The 21,569-nt window shown below is 40.6% G+C and overlaps 1 protein-coding gene across 8 annotated transcripts in view; it reads right to left on the bottom strand.

Moving 5' to 3' along the window:
• Window positions 1-299: 299 nt before the first annotated feature.
• The window catches only part of LOC106581613 (E3 ubiquitin-protein ligase MYCBP2), a 383,302-nt gene continuing 362,032 nt past the window's right edge, over window positions 300-21,569 (bottom strand). For 7 of the 8 annotated variants that reach the window (XM_045704966.1, XM_045704969.1, XM_045704968.1 and 4 more), the window contains 2 exons: window positions 8,890-9,055; window positions 300-1,679 (listed from right to left, as the gene is read on the bottom strand). In XM_045704966.1, coding sequence (XP_045560922.1) covers window positions 1,564-1,679; window positions 8,890-9,055 — 282 coding nt within the window. In that variant the 3' untranslated portion in view covers window positions 300-1,563. The remainder of the gene's footprint in view (window positions 1,680-8,889; window positions 9,056-21,569) is intronic. The other variant, XM_045704972.1, reaches the window with a different exon arrangement.

Raw genomic sequence — 21,569 nt, 5'->3', positions numbered from 1 at the left:
AACAAATTCTTATTTACAATGACTGCCTGCCGGGGAACAGTGGGTTAAACTGCCTTGTTCAGGGGCAGAATGACAGATTTTTACCTTGTCAGCTCAGGGATTTGATCCAGCAACCTTTCGGTAACTGGCCCAGCGCTCTTATCACTAAGCTACCTGCCGCCCCAAAGTATAGATCCAAATTAAAAACAATTTGCTTGACTTTCCAAATACATTGTGTTGACTGTATGGATACAATTATTTAGTTACTTGCATTGGTGTGGTAAAACCAAGTGAAAAAAACACACCCGTACTCTTAAATGTACCTTGCGAAACAGAGAACCTGGTTTATTTCCATTCAAATCCATTCACCACAGATATTACAAGTAATAAGCTTTTATAACAACAGCTGTTTGTTTTTTCTCAGACCCCATACCCAGACCCCCCATGTCCCCCTGCCTCCTACTGATGGAAAAGCATCACGGATTCACAATTATTTGTACTATTTGGTTCTGAAGACTAGCCCCCCAACACGTTGAGTTACCGCACATTTACAATAGAATGGTAGCCTACAATATACTCACCTTCTGAGTTGTTAAAAAACAAACAGAAAAAAGGGTTTGTACCGCAGCGTAATTTTTCTGATTGTGGAGCAGAAAAAAAGTGTTCACATCAATCAACCTTCATACACTGCAGACGCTGGGCATAATTTTCAGAGAACAGAAGTGATCTGACATTTTGAATTGGGGGAATACGACTGTTTATCGCCGAATAAAAATGTACAGTGGCTTTTATTGACATACATTCCATAGGATAAACAGCTGCAAGATAGGAGGCACACCCAGTATTGCACTTCATTAAAAGTTCTGGCTCAAAACATAAACCAGAATATTAAACAAAATTGAAGTGTAGAGCAGCAACTTCAGAATACATCATTATATACAAGATTAGATCAATTGCACACTATTTTCCTCCAAAACATATTCTTAAGTCTTATTCACCACCTTATCAGAATTATTCACTTAATTTTTTTTGTCTGTCAACCCATGATGCACTCGACAGTGGAGAGAATAATGTACAAGATTACAAAAAAAGTCTTTACATACAACAATATTTTGAATTCATTGTTAGGAAGCTAGAAATACAGCCCGTCTCATCTTTTTTCTTGTATATATCCCAAGTTCATCCTAATTGCCTTAAGCAAAAAAAAAACAATATTCAATACATTGTTACACTTCAGTGATCGGGAGGTGTGCAACTTCTATGGAAGCCAAGGGGTTACAACGGCCACATGCAAACATGTCACAAGTTTTATTATTATATATTTCCTCTGGAATGCACATAGAGAGCCTCAACTCTCTTTGTGTGTTTTGTAGTAGCCTCGAAGACTCTGGTTGGTAGAAGAGCACAACTTGGGACTCTTGGGTACGGTAGAAAGCCTGATCCAGTGTCCAGGGCCATCTGACAACATGAAAGCCAACACGAGGAGATACTTTACAGGCTGGGCTCAGGCTGCAGCCAACATCCTGCAGTCCCAGTAGGAGGAGTGTTCGGTACGCGTCTCTCAGTTTTCATAACTGGGTGTTTTTAGAAGCTATGGGCGTTCCTGCACACTCCACAGCCTAGGGCAAACTCCTCGCCGGTGGGTGGGTGAACCACGTGTAAGGGGCACTCTGTCCCCTCCAACTGCTTGCCTTTTGGACCTGGGGACACAAGGAGAACAAATGAGAACAATGAGGATTTTGGCTTGATTCTACCTAAGTCATGCATTGATGTCAATGGGAGACAGAGAAAATTTGCCTGTTTGAGACTACAATTGACAGTTTGTCATGATTTGTAATTTGATAAAATAGTTTGTCATTCAATTCATTGTATTTGAAGAACAGAACCTCTGTTGGTTCCCAGTCACTGATTTGGATGTGGAGGCCAGAAGTCTGATTCTGGCCAATCAATGATATTGACTGATCAATCATGTGCCAACAGGGTCCAATCAGCAGACGATGTGGCGGCCCTCAATGACTTGAGCTAAGCACTGAGCAGCACCTCTGAACAGTATGTCAAAGAGCATCGAACAACATCAGCTTGGAATTACGATGACATCACTATTTTAACAGACCTTCGGAACACACAGATCCCTTGGTCTGAATGATTCAAATGGATCATTTTGATTTTCCACAGGGAGCCACCGAATCATCCCCTGCCACCAACTGGCTCATTCATCCCTTCTCTTTTCCATTGTAACTCTTCCCCGGGTTGCTGTTGTAAACCAGTGGTTTTCGACCTTCTTTGTGAACCTTATTTTGCTCTGCCTGAAGAACCATGTCAGCTTAACCCCAGGTTAAGAACAGGTGCTCGAAATCAACTTTCCTGGTTGAAGTAAATAACTGGTAAATAAATAACAATGGATAAATAGGGGATTGGTCCGGTTGCATTCCTGGTGCTTCAACTGCTGCGACAAGGAAAAATGTGTCCCTTACCAAGTGAAATGGAAGACATTTGTTAATGGCCTGATATGCTCCTTAAAGGAGCCAAGGGCATAAAGGCATACTACACTCAAAAGCAAAGTCATTTTAACAATGTTTACATAGTGTTTTACACATTTCATACAGTATAGTAGTGTATGATATACCATTTTGTAGCTCATAGTCTCTACTTTTATCCAATGTAAAAAACACAATTTAAAATATTGCTACACAAGACCGATTTGAGCCAGTCGGTCACATATCTACAATACAAAATCCATGTGTGTATAGTGCTTATGTTATCGTGTGTGTATGCATGTGTCTGTGCCTATGTTTGTGTTGCTTCATAGTCGCCGCTGTTCCATAAGCTGTATTTTTTATCAATTTTTAAAAAATCGAATTTTACTGCTTGCGTCAGTTACTTGATGTGGAATAGAGTTTCATGTAGTCATGGCTCTATGTAGTACTGTGTGCCTCCCATAGTCTGTTCTGGACTTGGAGACTGTGAGGAGACCTCTGGTGGCATGACTTGTGGGGTATGCATAGGTGTCCGAGCTGTGTGCCAGTAGTTCAAAACAGACAGCTCAGTGCATTCAACATGTCAATACAAGTAGTGACGAAGTAAATCTCTCCTCCACTTTGAGCCAGGAGAGATGCATATTATTAATGTTAGCTCTCTGTGTACATCCAAGGGCCAGCCGTGCTGCCCTGTTATGAGCCAATTGCAATTTTCCCGACTGAACAGTAGTCAAGGTGTGACAAAACTAGGGCCTGTAGGACCTGCCTTGTTGATAGTGTTGTTAAGAAGGTAGAGCAGCACTTTATTCAAAATTACAATTCTTGTCTTTCATAATTTGGTCAGATATCCTCTCAATGGTCGGTGGGACGAAATCGTCCCTACTACGTAACAGCCAGTGGAATCCTGTGGCGCGTTATTCAAATACCTTAGAAATGCTATTACTTCAATTTCTCAAACATATGACTATTTTACACCATTTTAAAGACAAGACTCTCGTTAATCTAACCACATTGTCCGATTTCAAAAAGGCTTTACAACGAAAGCAAAACATTAGATTATGTCAGCAGAGTACCCAGCCAGAAATAATCAGACACCCATTTTTCAAGCTAGCATGTAATGTCACATAAACCCAAACCACAGCTAAATGCAGCACTAACCTTTGATGATCTTCATCAGATGACACACCTAGGACATTATGTTATACAATACATGCATGCTTTGTTCAATCAAGTTCATATTTATATAAAAAAACAGCTTTTTACATTAGCATGTGACGTTCAGAACTAGCATACCCCCCGCAAACTTCCGGTGAATTTACTAAATTACTCACGATAAACGTTCACAAAAAACATAACAATTATTTTAAGAATTATAGATACAGAACTCCTCTATGCACTCGCTATGTCCGATTTTAAAATAGCTTTTCGGTGAAAGCACATTTTGCAATATTCTGAGTAGATAGCCCGGCATCACAGGGCTAGCTATTTAGACACCCAGCAAGTTTAGCACTCACCAAAGTCAGATTTACTATAAGAAAAATTGTATTACCTTTGCTGTTCTTTGTCAGAATGCACTCCCAGGACTTCTACTTCAATAACAAATGTTGGTTTGGTTCAAAATAATCCATAGTTATATCCAAATAGCGGCGTTTTGTTGGTGCGTTCAAGACACTATCCGAAGTGTAAATAAGGGTCACGCGCACGACGCATTTTGTGACAAAAAATTCTAAATATTCCATTACCGTACTTCGAAGCATTTCAACCGCTGTTTAAAATCCATTTTTATTGCCATTTTTCTCATAAAAAAGCGATAATATTCTGACCGGGAAAGCGTGTTTACGTTCAAAGAGAGAGAAAATAAAGCATGGGATCCCCTCGTACACGAGCCTGAGTCTCATAGTACTCTGACCGGCCACTATCCAAACGCGCTAATGTTTTTCAGCCAGGGGCTGCCTCGATATCATTCAGCTTTTTCCTGGGTTCTGAGAGCCTATGGGAGCCATAGGAAGTGTCACGTTACAGCAAAGATCCTCAGTTTTCAATAAACAGAGCCAAGAAGAACAAGAACTTGTCAGACAGGCCACTTCCTGCATGGAATCTTCTCAGGTTTTTGCCTGCCATATGAGTTCTGTTATACTCACAGACACCATTCAAACAGTTTTAGAAACTTTAGGGTGTTTTCTATCCAAAGCCAATAATTATATGCATATTCTAGTTACTGGGCAGGAGTAGTAACCAGATTAAATCGGGTACGTTTTTTATCCGGCCGTGCAAATACTGCCCCCTATCCCCAACAGGATATACTTGGATGTGTAGTGTCAGCGTTTGTTGCTGCCATGTCATGTCTAAGTTTGCTAATCTTGCCAATGAAAAAAATCCTTTAAGTAGTTGGCAATATCAGTGGGTGTTGTGATGAATGAGCCATCTGATTCAATGAATGATAGAGCTGAGTTTGCCTTTTTCCCCAAAATTTCATTCAAGGTGCTCCCACGTATTTTACTATCATTCTTTATGTCATTTATCTTTGTTTCATAGTGTAGTTTCTTATTTTTATTCAGTTTAGTCAACTGATTTCTAAATTTGCAGTACACGTTTGCCAATCGGTTGTGCAGCCAGACTTATTTGCCATTCCTTTTGCCTCATCCCTCTCAACCATACAATTTTTCAATTCCTCATCAATCCACAGGGATTTAACAGTTTGTACAGACATTTTCTTACTGGGTGCGTGCTTACTAGTAACTGGAATAATTATTTTCAAATGTGTCAAGCGCAGCATCTGGTTGCTCCTCATCACACACCACAGACCAACAAATATTCTTTACATCAACAGCATAGGAATCAAAAAACGTATTGTATGACCTCATACACTATATTAGGCCGAGCCTTTGGAACTTTGGTATTCCTAGATATGGCTACTATATTGTAATGCAGGGGTGTCCAACCCTGTTCCTGGAGAGCTACCTTCCTGTATGTTTTCACTCCAACCCCAGTTGTAACTAACCAGTTTATCAACCAGCTAATTCTTAGAATCAGGTGTGCTAGATTAGTGTTGGAGTGAAAACCTACAGGACCGTAGCTCTCCATGAACAGGGTTGGAGAGCCCTGTTGTAATGTATATGGATACTGTTTTCAAGCAAATTTCTGCATGTTGATGTTTTCATTCCTGTGCTGTTTGTAACTACCCTGGTAGGATGACTGATAACCTGACCAGGTTGCAGGCACTGGTTACAGTTTGAAGCTTTTTCTTGAGTAGGGAAGCTTGATGAAAGCCAGTCAATATTTAAATCACACAGAAAATAAACTTCTCTGTTGATATCATACATTATCAAGCATTTCACACGTTATCCAGATAATGACTGTTAACACTTGGTGGTCTATAGTAGCTTCTCACCAGAATGGGCTTTAGGTGAGGCAGATGAACCTGTAGCCATATTACTTCAACAGTATTTAACATGAGATCCTCTCTAATCTTTACAGGAATGTGGTTCTGAATATAGACCGCAGCACCTCCACCACTGATATTTATGTATTTTCTGTAAATGTTATAACCTTGTATTGCTACCATGTATTGCTACCACTGTATCAAAGGTATTATCTAAGTGAGTTTCAGAATATGAATGTCATCTGTTACTAGCAAATTATTGATTTCATGAACCTTGTTTCTTAAGCTACAAATGTTAACGTGGGCTATTTTGAGCACTTTTATGGGATGCTTGATTGTTTTCATTGCTTTACTGGGAATCTTAGCAGAAGTAGATATTCTCATGTTCTTTATGTTAGTGCAGGGTGAGCTGCACACAGTGGACTTCCTACTAGGGCACACCGCCAACAGTATAAATCTGGTTCATAGACACATGATTACTGCATACAATAGCAGTAGGATCAACAGAGGTATTCAGAGCAGTTAGAGGGGACACACATTAGGTTACTTACATTGTGTCTACTAACGCCCCTGGTATAATGTAATTTGCTAAAGCATTATGACAACTCAGCGACACAATGGTAGGGATTAGATGACCTGGGCTTGGGTCATTGATAAGTCATTGTCTCAACGCAGCCTCATAGTGCTCTGAAAGGATCCAGGAACCCAAATGATTTGGGTGGATCTCATCCTCCTTATAAAACGTGTTTTGCTTCCAAAAGGTATTGCAATTGTCAACAAAAGTTACACCTACTGAGCTACAATAATCACGTAGCCAGTTGTGAAGAAAAATAATCCTGCTATAGCGTTCAAATACCACAATTCAGAGAGGACACAGGGCCAGATATGTTGGGTCTTTTATTAGTCTCTAACAGACTCAGTCAGTCAACCAGTTTCAACTGTTCAGAGCTGCTCTTCATAACCCACATGGACTACAATTTAATGATGTCCATGTCCTGGCGTAGTACATTCAGTGAGCAGCTTAGTAATGTCATTAAAACCCACATGGAATACAATTTATTGATGTCCATGTCCTGGCGCAGTACATTCAGGAGCAGCTTAGTAATGTCATTAAAACCCACATGGACTACAATTTAATGATGTCCATGTCCTGGTGCAGTACATTCAGTGAGCAGCTTAGTAATGTCATTAAAACCCACATGGACTACAATTTAATGATTGCCATGTCCTGGCGCAGTACATTCAGGAGCAGCTTAGTAATGTCATTAAAACCCACATGGACTACAATTTAATGATGTCCATGTCCTGGCGCAGTACATTCGGGAGCAGCTTAGTAATGTCATTTATTCAAGCTCCGGAATAGGACATTGTTTTTGCACCAGAAATGGTCAATATTTCTTACCGTGGAGCTGCCCAAAATCACGTTTGGCTGGAAAGACAAGGAAATCCACCCACTCCCACGTGTCACAGGATTCGGAGAACCCTTTACGGACGGGCGAGAGGCAGGATAAATTGAGCCCGTTTCTCCCAGCGCATGCCTCCGACAGATGGAGAAGCCCCGCTCGATCCAGAGCAGGGACAGAAAATTGCTGACGCCGACTTCGAAATCATAGGAGTCAGCACTGTGGCAGCAGACAAAGGTACCCTCAGCGACGAAGGTGCAGGAAGATCAGGCTCCAGGACAGTGAAACTATTCGTTGTTTGTATCTGCTCCGGGCCTCTCGCTTGGAAGCGTTTGCTATCAGAAGGGGGAGGAAAGGCAGGAGATGGCTCCCATGTCGAACGAACGTCTGAATACTTATGGAAATAAGGTATTTCTGTAGTTTTGTAAAAATGAAATTTCTACACACCTGTTTTCGCTTTGTCATTATGGGGTATTGTGTGTACATTGATGAGGAAAATGTTTATTTAATCAATTTTAGAATAAGGCTGTAACGTAACAAATTGTGGGGTCTGAATACTTTTCGATTGGTCTGTACATATAATGTATTTGACATTGCTAGTTCTGATATTGTTTGTTTTGATACAGTATGTCTTCATTTCTTGTTATTTTTTAAAACTTTTAGATTATGTGTGTATGCAGGTGGCTTAGCGGTTAAGAGCGTTGGGCCAGTAACCGAAAGGTCGCTGGTTCGAATCCCCAAGCCGGTAAGGTGGAAAAATCTGCCATTCTCCCCTTGAGCAAGGCAGTTAATAACAACCGCTCCCCTAGGAGCCGATGACGTGGACGTCCATTAAGGCAGCCCTCCGCACCTCTCTGATTCAGACGGGTTGGGTGTCCGAGCTGTCTGTTTGAACTACTGGCACACAGCTCGGACACCCATGCATACCCCACAAGTCATGCCACCAGAGGTCTCTTCACAGTCTCCAAGTCCAGAACAGACTATGGGAGGTGCACAGTACTACATAGAGCCATGACTACATGGAACTCTATTCCACATCAAGTAACTGATGCAAGCAGTAGAATCATATTTAAAAAAACAGATGAAATACACCTTATGGAACAGCGGGGACTGGGAAGCAAACATACGCACAGACACATGCATACACACACGGATTTTGTACTGTAGATATGTGATAGTGGTGGAGTAGGGGCCTGAGGTTCACACAGTGTGTTGTGAAATCTGTGTATGTATTGTTTTTAAATTGTATAAACTGCCTTAATTTTGCTGGACCCGAGGAATAGTAGCTGCTAATGGGGATCCATAATAAATACAGATACAAATGCGCAAGACACATTTTGGTTGAATGCAGTCAGTTGTGCAACTGACTAGGTATCCCCTTTCCCTATTGTTATTGTAATGCATGATATTGCTGCATTGTTAGAGCTAGAAACACAAAACATTTCACTGCAACTGCGATAACATCTGCAAAACTGTGTATGCAACCAATAAACTTCGATTGTTTTAGAATTTAATATTTTAGTATTTTGTTCACTGAAATACAATCCCAAAAAAGTGTGCATGTCAGTAGTCAAGTTTTCAAGATGGAGCACTTTCAGTACAAAGCAAAAACTTCCATGATTATGCATTATGCACAGTAAGTCTGTACCTGCAGGACAGTGAGGCAGCTCCTCCTTGGGCACGCTGGTCATCCTCTGGAAGTCATCGTGGCAGGCGTTACAGAAGTGAGTGGTGCCGAAGCAGAAGAAAACAGCCACCGAGCAGCAGTACCGGCATTTGTACTCAAGAAAGTCTGTCCCGTGCTTGGAACACATCTGCAGATGGAACATGGATGTGTTATACTACATTGGGAAAGGATGATCAATGGAAACAGGATGCATTCGGAAAGTATTCAGAACCCTTGACTTTTTCCACATTTTGTTACGTAAAAGCCTTATTCTAAAATGGATTCAATTGTTTGTTTCATCATCAATCTACCCGGAATACCCCATAATGACAAAGCGAAAACAAGCTTAGAATTTTTCTTATTTATTAAAAATAAAAAACTGAAATATCAGATTTACAGTGCATTCGGAAAATATTTAGACCCCTCAACTTTTTCCACATTTTGTTACGTTACAGCTTTATTCTAAAATGGATTAAATAAAAACATTGTTCTTTATAAATCTACACATAATACACCATAATGATAAACCGACAACAGGTTTTTAGACATTTTTGCAACTTTATAAAAAATTAAGAACTGAAATACTTTTTCTTGCCACTGTATATAAATAAGGTATGTGAACCCTTTGGAATGATCTGGATCTCTAAATAATTTGGTCATAAAATTAGGTCTGATCTTCATCTAAGTCACAACAGACAAACACAGTCTGCTTATACTAATAAAACAAATTATTGTATTTTTGTCTATATTGAATACAACATTTAAACATTCACAGTGTAGGTTGGGAAAAGTATGTGAACCCCTAGGATAATGACCTCTCCCAAAGCTAATTGAAGTCAGGAGTAAGCTAACCTGGAGTCCAATCAATGAGATGAGATTGGAGATGTTGGCGAGAGCTGCCCTTTAAAAAAAACTCACATAATTTGAGTTTGCTATTCACAAGAAGCATTGCCTGATGTGAACCATGCCTCAAAAAAAAGTTCTCAGAAGATCCAAGATTAAGAATTGTTGACTTGCATAAAGCTGGAAAGGGTTACAAAGTATCAGTCCACGGTAAAACAAAATGTCTATAAAATGTAGAAAGTTCAGCACTGTTGCTACTCTCCCTAGGAGTGGCCATCCTGCAAAGATGACTGCAAGAGCACAATGAGGTTAAGAAGAATCTTAGAGTGTCAGCTAAAGACTTACAGAAATCTCTGGAACATGTTAACCTCTCTGGGGTAGGGGACAGTATTTTGACATCCGGATGAAAAGCGTGCCCAAAGTAAACTGCATGTTACTCAGGCCCAGAAGCTAGGATAGATTTGGATAGAAAACACTCTAACGTTTCTAAAACTGTTAAAATTATGTCTGTGAGTATAACAGAACTGATTTGGCAGGCAAAACCCAGAGGACAAACCATCCAGGGGAAAAAATTGAGGTCATAGGATTTTCCAATGGTTTTCTATGGGATACCCTTATTATTTGGAACCTGGTTGCAGTTCCTATTGCTTCCACTAGATGTCAACAGTCTTTAGAAATTGTTTGATGTTTTTCTTTTGAGAAATGAAGAAGTAGTCCTATTCATTGTAAGTGTCACTCCAGGTGGATTCTACTGTTTTGGTGCGCGTGAACAGGAGCCCGCTCCATGTTGTTTTTATCCGGTATAAGAAACAGTTCATTCCGTCTTAAATTTTATTGATTATTTACGTTTTAGGGTACCTGAGGTTGGATTAGAAACATTCACAGTGGTGCAAACATTCACATTCTTTGAAATGTTTGCACCAAGTTTACAGGTAACTTATTAGATACTTTGTAGGCATGTTGGGCGAGTTGAAACCGGTATATTTCTGAATCAAATGCGCCAAATAAATTGACATTTTTGGGACATAAAGAAGGACATTATCGAACAAAAGGACCATTTGTGATGTAGCTGGGACATTTTGGAGTGCCAACAGAAGAAGATCTTCAAAGGTAAGGCATTCATTATATCGCTATTTCTGACTTTTGTGGCGCACCTGCCTGGTTGAAATATGTTTTGCATGCTTTTGTATGCGGGGCGCTGTCCTCAGATAATCGCATGGTGTGCTTTCGCCGTAAAGCCTTTTTGAAATCTGACACAGCGGCTGGATTAACAAGAAGTTAAGCTTTATTTTGATGTATAACACATATTTTCAAGAATGTTAAATATTTGAATTTAGTATTTCGCGCTCTGCAATTTCACCGGATGTTGGCCAGGTGGGACGCTACCGTCCTACTTGGCCGTAAGAAGTTAACATCTCTGTTGACGAGTCTACGATATGTAAAACACTAAACAAGAATGGTGTTCATGGGAGGACACCACAGAAGAAGGCACTGCTGTCCAAAAACAACATGGCTGCACATCTGAACTGGCAAAATATGATGTGGACAGATGAAACTAAAGTTGAGTTGTTTGGAAGGCACAGCACACAAACATCAAAACCTCATCCCAACTGTAAAGTATGGTGGAGGGAGCATCATGGTTTGGAGCTGCTTTGCTGTCTCAGGGCCTGGACAGCTTGCTATCATTGATGGAAAAATGAATTCCCAAGTTTATCAAGACATTTTGCAGGAGAATGTAAGGCTATCTGTCTGCCAATTGAAGCTCAACAGAAGTTGGGTGATGCAACAGGACAGTAGTTCCCAAACGTTGTATAGTCCCCGTACCCCTTCAAACATTCAACCTCCAGCTGCGTACCCCCTCTAGCACCAGGGACAGTTCACTTTCAAATCTTGTTTTTTTGCCATCATTGTAAGCCTGCCACACACACTATACATTTGTTAACCTCTCTAGGGCAGGCGGGACGAATTCGTCCCACCAACGTAACAGCCAGTGTAATCCAGTGGCGCGATTTTCAAATACCTTAAAAATCCTATTACTTCAATTTCTCAAACATATGACTATTTTACAGCTATTTAAAGACTCTCGTTAATCAAAAAGGCTTTACAACGAAAGCAAAACATTAGATTATGTCAGCAGAGTACCCAGCCAGAAATAATCAGACACCCATTTTTCAAGCTAGCATATAATGTCACAAAAACCCAGAAGACAGCTAAATGCAGCACTAACCTTTGATGATCTTCATCAGATGACAACCCTAGGACATTATGTTATACAATACATGCACGTTTTGTTCAATCAAGTTCATATTTATATCAAAAAACAGCTTTTTACATTAGAATGTGACGTTCAGAACTAGCATACCCCCCGCAAACTTCCGGGGAATTGACTAACAATTTACTAAATTACTCACGATAAACGTTCACAAAAAGCATAACAATTATTTGAAGAATTATAGATACAGAACTCCTCTATGCACTCGATATGTCCGATTTTAAAATAGCTTTTTGGTGAAAGCACATTTTGCAATATTCTAAGTACATAGCCCTGCCATCACGGGCTAGCTATTTAGACACCCGGCAAGTTTAGCCTTCACCAAAATCAGATTTACTATAACAAAAATGTTCTTACCTTTGTTGTCTTCGTCAGAATGCACTCCCAGGACTTCTACTTCAATAACAAATGTTGGTTTGGTCCCAAATAATCCATCGTTATATCCGAATAGCGCCGTTTTGTTTGTGCGTTCCAGAAACTATCCCAAATGGTAAATAAGGGTCGCACGCATGGCGCAATTCGTGACAAAAAAAATCTAAATATTCCATTACCGTACTTCGAAGCATGTCAACCGCTGTTTAAAATCAATTTTTATGCCATTTTTCTCGTAAAAAAGCGATAATATTCCGACCGGGAATATCCTTTTAGGTAAACAGACAAAGGAAAAGAAAGCTTTCGGTCGACGCGGGCACGAGCCTGAGTCTCACAGTACTGTAACCAGCCACTACCCAAACGCGCTACTTTGTTTCAGCCAGAGCCTGTAAAGCCACGATTCAGCATTTTGCCGCCTTCTGAGAGACCATGTGAGCCGTAGAAAGTGTCACGTAAGAGCAGAGATCCCCTGTAATTGATAGAGATGGCAAAGAAGTTCAAGAAATGGTCAGACAGGGTACTTCCTGTACAGAATCTTCTCAGGTTTTGACCTGCCATTTGAGTTCTGTTATACTCACAGACACCATTCAAACAGTTTTAGAAACTTTGGAGTGTTTTCTATCCAAAGCCAATAATTATATGCATATTCTAGTTACTGGGCAGGAGTAGTAACCAGATTAAATCGGGTACGTTTTTTATCCAGCCGTGTCAATACTGCCCCCTAGCCTTAACAGGTTAACCTGTTTAGGATAGGGGGCAGTATTTTCACATCCGGATAAAAAACGTACCCGATCTAATCTGGTTATTACTCCTGCCCAGAAACTAGAATATGCATATAATTATTTTATTTGGATAGAAAACACCCTAAAGTTTCTAAAACTGTTTGAATGGTGTCTGTGAGTATAACAGAACTCATATGGCAGGCCAAAACCTGAGAAGATTCCTTACAGGAAGTGCCCTCTCTGACCATTTCTTGGCCTTCTATAGCCTCTTTATGGAAAACAGAGGATCTCTGCTGTAACGTGACATTTTCTAACGCTCCCATAGGCTCTCAGAAGGCGCCAGAACGGGGAATGATGACTCTGCAGTCCCTGGGCGGAAAACAGTAGGGGATTTAGATAGTGGTCGATCTGAGAACAATGACACGGGTGCGCGCGAAGACACCATTTTCTTCTTTCAGTCTTTGAACGAAACAACGTCTCCCGGTCAGAATATTATCGCTATTTTATGAGAAAAATCGAATAAAAATGTATTTTAAACAGCGTTTGACATGCTTCGAAGTACGGTAATGGAATATTTAGAAATGTTGTGTCACGATACGCGCCAGCATATCACCCTTCGGATAGTGTCTTGAACGCAAGAACAAAACGCCGCTATTTGGATATAACTATGGATTATTTGGAACCAAAACAAAATTGGGTGTGGAAGTAGAAGTCCTGGGAGTGCATTCTGACGAAGAACAGCAAAGGTAATCCAATTTTTGTTATAGTAAATCTGAGTTTGGTGAGTGCCAAACTTGGTGGGTGTCAAAATAGCTAGCCATGACGGCCGGGCTATCTACTCAGAATATGTACTTTCACCGAAAAGCTATTTTAAAATCGGACACCGCGATTGCATAAAGGAGTTCTGTATCTATAATTCTTAAAATATTGTTATGTTTTTTGTGAACGTTTATCGTGAGTAATTTAGTAAATTCACCGGAAGTTTCGGTGGGTATGCTAGTTCTGAACGTCACATGCTAATGTAAAAAGCTGTTTTTTGATATAAATATGAACTTGATTGAACAAAACATTGTATAACATAATGTCCTAGGAGTGTCATCTGATGAAGATCAAAGATTAGTGCTGCATTTAGCTGTGGTTTTGGTTTTTGTGACATTATATGCTAGCTTGAAAAAGTGGGTGTCTGATTATTTTTGGCTGGGTACTCTCCTGACATAATCAAATTTTTTGCTTTCGTTGTAAAGCCTTTTTGAAATCGGACAATGTGGTTAGATAAAGGAGAGTCTTGTCTTTAAAATGGTGTAAAATAGTCATATGTTTGAAAAATTGAAGTTTTGGGATTTTTGAGGAGTTTGTAATTCGCGCCACGCTCTATCATTGGATATTGGCGAGGCGTTCCGCTAGCGGAACATCTAGATGTAAGAGGTTAAAACATAAGAATGCGTGTGAGTTTTCACAAGTAGGCTCGTGGGAAGTGACAAAGAGCTCTTATAGGACCAGGGCACAAATAATAATCATCAATCATTTTGCTCTTTATTTAGCCATCTTACATTTAAAACCTTATTTTTTCATCGGATATTGTGAATAACTCACCACAGGTTAATGAAAAGGGTGTGATTGAAAGGATGCACATAACTCTGCAATGTTGGGTTGTATTGGAGAGAGAGTCTCAGTCTTAAATCATTTTCCACACAGTCTGTGCCTGTATTTCGTTTTTCATGCTAGTGAGGGCCAAGAATCCACTCTCACATAGGTACGTGGCTGCAAAGGGCATCAGTGTCTTAACAGCGCGATTTTCCAAGGCAGGATACTCTGAGCGCAGCACAATCCAGAAATCTGGCAGTGGTTTGAGATTAAATTCAATTTTCACAGAACCGATAGTCGCAATTTCGATGAGGCTCTCTTGTTTAGATATTGGTAAGTAGACTGGAGGCAGGGCATGAAAGGGATAACGAATCCAGTTGTTTGTGTCATCCGTTTCAGGAAGGTACCTGCGTAATTGCACGCACAACTCACTAAGGTGCTTCGTTATATCACATTTGACATTGTCCGTAAGCTTGAGTTCATTTGCACACAAAAAAAATCATACAATGATGGAAAGACCTGTGTGTTGTCCTTGTTAACCTCTATGGGCTAGGTGGGACGCTAGCGTCCCACCCGTGGTGCACTCCATCAACAGCAGGTGCATTTCAAGAGCGGCAAATTTGAATCCAAATAAATGTCAAAATTCAAATTTTTCAAACATACAACTATTTTACACCCTTTGAAAGATAAACATCTCCTTAATCTAACCACATTTTACGATTTCAAAAAGGTTTTACGGCGAAAGCATAAATTTAGAGTATGTTAGGACAGTACATTTACAAGAGTTGTGTGTAATGTTTTGTCAATTCAAAGACAGGGTCACCAAAACCATAAAACCAGCTAAAATGATGCACTAACCTTTTACAATCTCCATCAGATGACACTCCTAGGACATTATGTTAGACAATGCATGCATTTTTAGTTCTATCAAGTTCATATTTATATCCAAAAACAGCGTTTTACTATGGCATTGATGTTGAGGAAATCGTTTCCCTCCAATAACCGGCAGTCAAGTCAACACCACAAATTAAATAATTAAAATTAGAAAACATTGGTAAAATATTATATTGTCATTTAAAGAATTATAGATTTACATCTCTTGAACGCAATCAACTTGCCAGATTTAAAAATAACCTTACTGGGAAATCACACTTTGCAATAATCTGAGCACTGCGCCCAGAAAAATACGCGTTGCGATACAGACTAGACGTCATGTTGGGGAGATCTAAAATCGAAAATACTATGTAAATAATCCATTACCTTTGATTCTCTTCATCAGATGTCACTTCCAGGTATCACAGGTCCATAACGAAAGTAGTTTTGTTCAAAAAAGCTCATCATTTATGTCCAAAAATCTCCGTCTTGTTAGCACATGATCTAAGCCAGCCGGACTTCTCGTCATGAACGAGGGGAAAAAATATATTTACGTTCGTTCAAACATGTCAAACGTTGTATAGCATAAATCATTAGGGCCTTTTTTAACCAGAACATGAATAATATTCAAGGTGGACGAATGCATACTCTTTTATAACGTATTGGAACGAGGGTACCCAACATGAACTCGCGCGCCAGGTGTCTAATGGGCCATCATCGTTCCATGGCTCTTGTTCGGTCAGATCTCCCTCCAGAAGACTCAAAACACTTTGTAAAGGCTGGTGACATCTAGTGGAAGCAATAGGAAGTGCCAAAATATTCCTCAGCCCCTGTGTTTTTCAATGGGATAGGTTTAAAGCCATAGTAAAACGCTGTTTTTGGATATAAATATGAACTTGATAGAACTAAAAATGCATGCATTGTCTAACATAATGTCCTAGTTGTGTCATCTGATGGAGATTGTAAAAGGTTAGTGCATCATTTTAGCTGGTTTTATGGTTTTGGTGACCCTGTCTTTGAATTGACAAAACATTACACACAACTCTTGTAAATGTACTGTCCTAACATACTCTAAATTTATGCTTTCGCCGTAAAACCTTTTTTGGTATCGTAAAACGTGGTTAGATTAACCTGTTAGGGCCAATTGGGCAGCATTGACACGGCTGGATAAAAAACATACCCGATTTAATCTGGTTACCACTCCTACCCAGTAACTAGAATATGCATATACTTATTACATATGGATAGAAAACACCCTAAATTTTCTAAAACTGTGAATGGTGTCTGTGAGTATAACAGAACTCAAATGGCAGGTCAAAACCTGAGAGATTCCTTTACAGGAAGTGGCCTGTCTGACCATTTGTTGAACTTCTTTTCCATCTCTATCATTTACTAAGGATCTCTGCTCTAACGTGACACTTCCCACGTCGTCCATAGGCGCTCAGAGCCCGGGAAAAAACAGAATGTCGTCATTCCAGCATCCCAGGCTGAAACACATTATCGCCTTTCTCAAGTGGCCGATCAAGGGACACTGGCTTATGCGCGTGACCCCGACCGCCCCCGCCTTTGGGATTTTTTCCTCTGTTTGCCGAAAAGGAGATTCCCTGTCGGAATATTATCGCTTTTCTACGAGAAAAATGTCGTAAAAATTGATTTTAAACAGCGGTTGACATGCTTCGAAGTACGGTAATGGAATATTTAGAATTTTATTGTCACGAATTGCGCCATGCGCGTGACACTTCTTTACTATTTCGGATAGTGTCTGGAACGCACGAACAAAACGCCGCTATTCGGATATAACGATGGATTATTTTGGACCAAACCAACATTTGTTATTGAAGTAGCAGTCCTGGGTGTGTATTCTGACGAAGACAACAAAAGGTAATGAAACTTTTATAATAGTAAATATGATTATGGTGAGTGCTAAACTTGCCGGGTGTCTAAATAGCGAGCCCGTGATGCCTGGGCTATGTACTTAGAATATAGCAAAATGTGCTTTCACCAAAAAGCTATTTTAAAATCGGACATATCGAGTGCATAGAGGAGGTCTGTATCTATAATTCTTAAAATAATTGTTAAGCTTTTTGTGAACGTTTATCGTGAGTAATTTAGTAAAATGTTAGCGAATTCCCCGGAAGTTTGCGGGGGTATGCTAGTTCTGAACGTCACATGCTAATGTAAAAGCTGGTTTTTGATATAAATATGAACTTGATTGAACAAAACATGCATGTATTGTATAACATAATGTCCTAGGGTTGTCATCTGATGAAGATCATCAAAGGTGAGTGCTGCATTTAGCTGTCTTCTGGGTTTTGGTGACATTATATGCTGGCTTGAAAAATGGGTGTCTGATTATTTCTGGCTTGGTACTCTGCTGACATAATCTAATGTTTTGCTTTCGTTGTAAAGCCTTTTTGAAATCGGACAGTGTGGTTAGATTAACGAGAGTCTTGTCTTTAAATGGCTGTAAAATAGTCATATGTTTGAGAAATTGAAGTAATAGGATTTTTAAGGTTTTGAAAATCGCGCCACAGGATAGCAGTGGCTGTTACGTAGGTGGGACGAATTCGTCCCGCCTAGCCTAGAGAGGTTAAGGAGATGTTTGTCTTTCAAAGGGTGTAAAATAGTTGTATGTTTGAAAAATTTGAATTTTGACATTTATTTGGATTCAAATTTGCCGCTCTTGAAATGCACCTGCTGTTGATGGAGTGCACCACGGGTGGGACGCTAGCGTCCCACCTAGCCCATAGAGGTTAATGCAGACAGAGAAGAGCTCCAACTTCTTAATCATAGCCTCAATTTTGTCCTGCACATTGAATAAAGTTGAGGAGAGTCCCTATAATCCTAGATTCAGATCATTCAGGCGAGATAAAGCATCACCCAGATAGGCCAGTTGTGTGAGAAACTCGTCATCATGCAACCGGTCGGACAAGTGAAAATGGTCAGTAAAGAAAACTTTAAGCTCATCTCTCAATTTGCCCCTTGATAACCATGCACTTCTGTATGTTGTAAAAGTGTTACAAGGTTTGCTGCCCATATCATTGCATAGTGCAGAAAATACACGAGAGTTCATGGGCCTTGGTTAACGAAGTTAACCATTTTCACTGTAGTGTCCAAAACGTCTTTCAAGCTTTTCAGGCATTCCCTTGGCAGCAAGAGCCTCTTGGTGGACGCTGCTGTGTACCCAAGTGATGTCGGGAGCAACTGCTTGCACGCGCGTTACCACTCCATACATGAAGGGAACTCTCGTGCGCCAGCTGTGTGGTTAGTGAGAAAGTGCATATTGCAAATTTACGCTCCCTTACTAGACGTCCGACTACGTCCGATAAATCCGCGGACGGCGTCGGGCCGCTCACAGGGGCCGGATCTTCCAGGAAGTCATCGAACGGAGTCTCTCGGACCTTCCGTTTCCGTTTAATAAAATGTTCAAATTTTGGTCATTTCTTTGCAGTTCCGGATTATTCCACAGGAGGGCGAATGGAATCATATCGCAAACGTAACATATATCACCGATCACGACGCGGCTTTTTCTCCTAAATGGAAAATAATTCGGAGACGAAACTCGGTCAGCGTGGGTTTGGCATAATGGGCAGTTGGCCCCGAACAGGATGGAGTCGAGGCCTCGACGCTTTTCGAGTTAAGGCTATTTTTCTGGGATTGAAAGTCAAACAGGAAAATAGAGTGCTGATTTGACCGCTTCACATCAAACTACATGAGCCTACGGTGTCAGGAGAAAAGGAACCATGCATTTACCAATGTTCATTTCAGAGAAATTGTACAATGACACATTGGTGATATTCAACAATAGGAGGGGTTTTTTACAAAAAAGTTACATATCCAGTTGCAGCGTGTTCAGATGAGTCGGTTAAGGCGGGTTTCGGAGCTCTGCGAGATTTCTGTGATTTTCTGTGATTTTCTGAAACAACACACACTTGTTTAACCCTCTGTAAATAAGTCAGTTCTTAACAGAAACACTTAAAACTCAATATTATATAAGAGCCTAACATTCACCTTCCTGTGTCAACCAGAAGTGCCTTAAAATGGTGTCATAGGGGCTGTTTTGAAGGGTTAAAAAGGTCAGATCTTTCCACAACTTCATATGTGTGACTAGGCAACCCTCATGAACTGTAAATCAGTCATTTATCCCATCAGATGTCAAAGAAAAGCTCTCTCACACAGCAAGGACGGAGTGACACAGTGCGGTGCTTGAAGACACAAAGAGCCTGCAATGGCATTACCATTATCTCTAGGCTGTGCCGAGTTCAATGAGACGCCCCGCTTGACCGTAGCTCGCTCGGTCTGAGCGCAGCGACCGTGAGAAAACCAGGCCCAAAATGATACCTGCACCAATATGTCAAGTGCTTTAGGGTGACAGTGAGAGAACCGTTAGGGTTAGAAGCACAATTAAACCTCAGGAGCGTTCCTGAGGTCCTCCCGATCTGTGCAAGCCTAACCTTGACCCTGTGGCCTTAACCATTCACAATAAAAAGAAGGTGATGAGATCAAAAAGTGTGCAATGACTTCTCTCCCCATAGGAATACATTGACTATTCTCCTAAATTCAACCTGAAGCCTATGTGGGTTATGAACCTGTCTTCTATAACAATCCATCAGGCTACTGTGAGGTCTACCTGTGTCGATTCTAAGGTTCCTGGAGCAACCGGAAGTTGTTAAAATCACCCTAGAGCTATTGTCATATAACGTGCACATTGTGAAAATAATGCAACTCAACCATGTGTCATTCAGTCAATTCTAAAGGTAGAGGCTTCATATTCAGGATTCTGTTTATGCCTACCCCAAAGACAACGTGTGTTGAGTAAGAGCTTCCTGTGACAACCGGAAGTAGTTAAAAACACCCTAGAGCTATTGTCATGTGGCCAACCTGCAGATAGTGAAAATCACGCAACTCAAACATCTGTCATTCAGTCAATTCTAAAGGTAGAGACTTCATATTTAGGATTCTGTTTATGTCTACCCCAAAGACAACGTGTGCCTATTCTTTTTGCAAAAAAAAACTAAAACACACACACACACAGCTTGGCCATAGGGACATAGTGTGGGGCTTAGAGGCTTATACCGCCTTCGATAGTTACTTTCGTTCAAACGATTCAAGAACCGTCGGACCTAGAGCTCAAAAATTTTAGAAACCTGTTCTAGAGCTCAAGTCGATAGTGCACAGTGATTTGTGTGGCTCTAGAAGGTTCTCAGACCGAGAAACCGCCTCGTGCATTTGCAATATGTTCAATTCATTTTGAATATCACGGACATGGCGACATGTAGAAATGTCCCAGAGTCGCAGGACTAGGTGCATTGAAACCGCCTTGGCCCATAGAGACGGACCCCAATGTCTCTGTCCGATAGCTCATTCGTAGTAACGCCCTGAAAAAGTGGATTTTCAGCACCAATTAAGGCCATTGCTCGGGCACCGAATGACCTATCGAGCCGAAACTTGGGATTCGGGGTCGCCTCACATAGGCCTACACATATTGTCAGAGCTGGACCCGCAGCTATAACGTAACTATGTGTTTTATGTTTTTTTTATGGTTAAAATTGAAAGCACTGTGAATTATGGGCCTTCTCTGACATATGTGATAGTTGGCTTCTCTACGAGATGGAAAAAGTGGATTTGGTGTCAGATGGTATCAGTTTGGTGTCAGAATGACATCTAATTGACTGATGGACGCTTACTGCTGGGTGACGAGCGATGGAGAGGAACCACAGTCACTGCACGGCCATCCCCAGTTCATCGGGCCAGTCAATTATGCATTTCTGCAGTATTTTTGAGCATGCCTAAATTCGTGATGCTAAATGCCCATTGAATCATATTGCAAACGTAACGTGCAATATTGCAAACGTAACGCGCATTTGCAATATGATTCAACAGCAAAAAATATCACCAAAGTTGACATGATGAAATCAACACAACGAGCGATGGAGAGGAACCACAGTCACTGCACGGCCATCCCGAGATCATCGGGCCAGTCAATTATGCATTCT

The sequence above is a fragment of the Salmo salar genome, chromosome ssa21 (assembly GCF_905237065.1).
Source record: "Salmo salar chromosome ssa21, Ssal_v3.1, whole genome shotgun sequence".
Lineage (NCBI taxonomy): Eukaryota > Metazoa > Chordata > Actinopteri > Salmoniformes > Salmonidae > Salmo > Salmo salar.
This window is presented reverse-complemented; position numbering and strand designations above follow the sequence as displayed.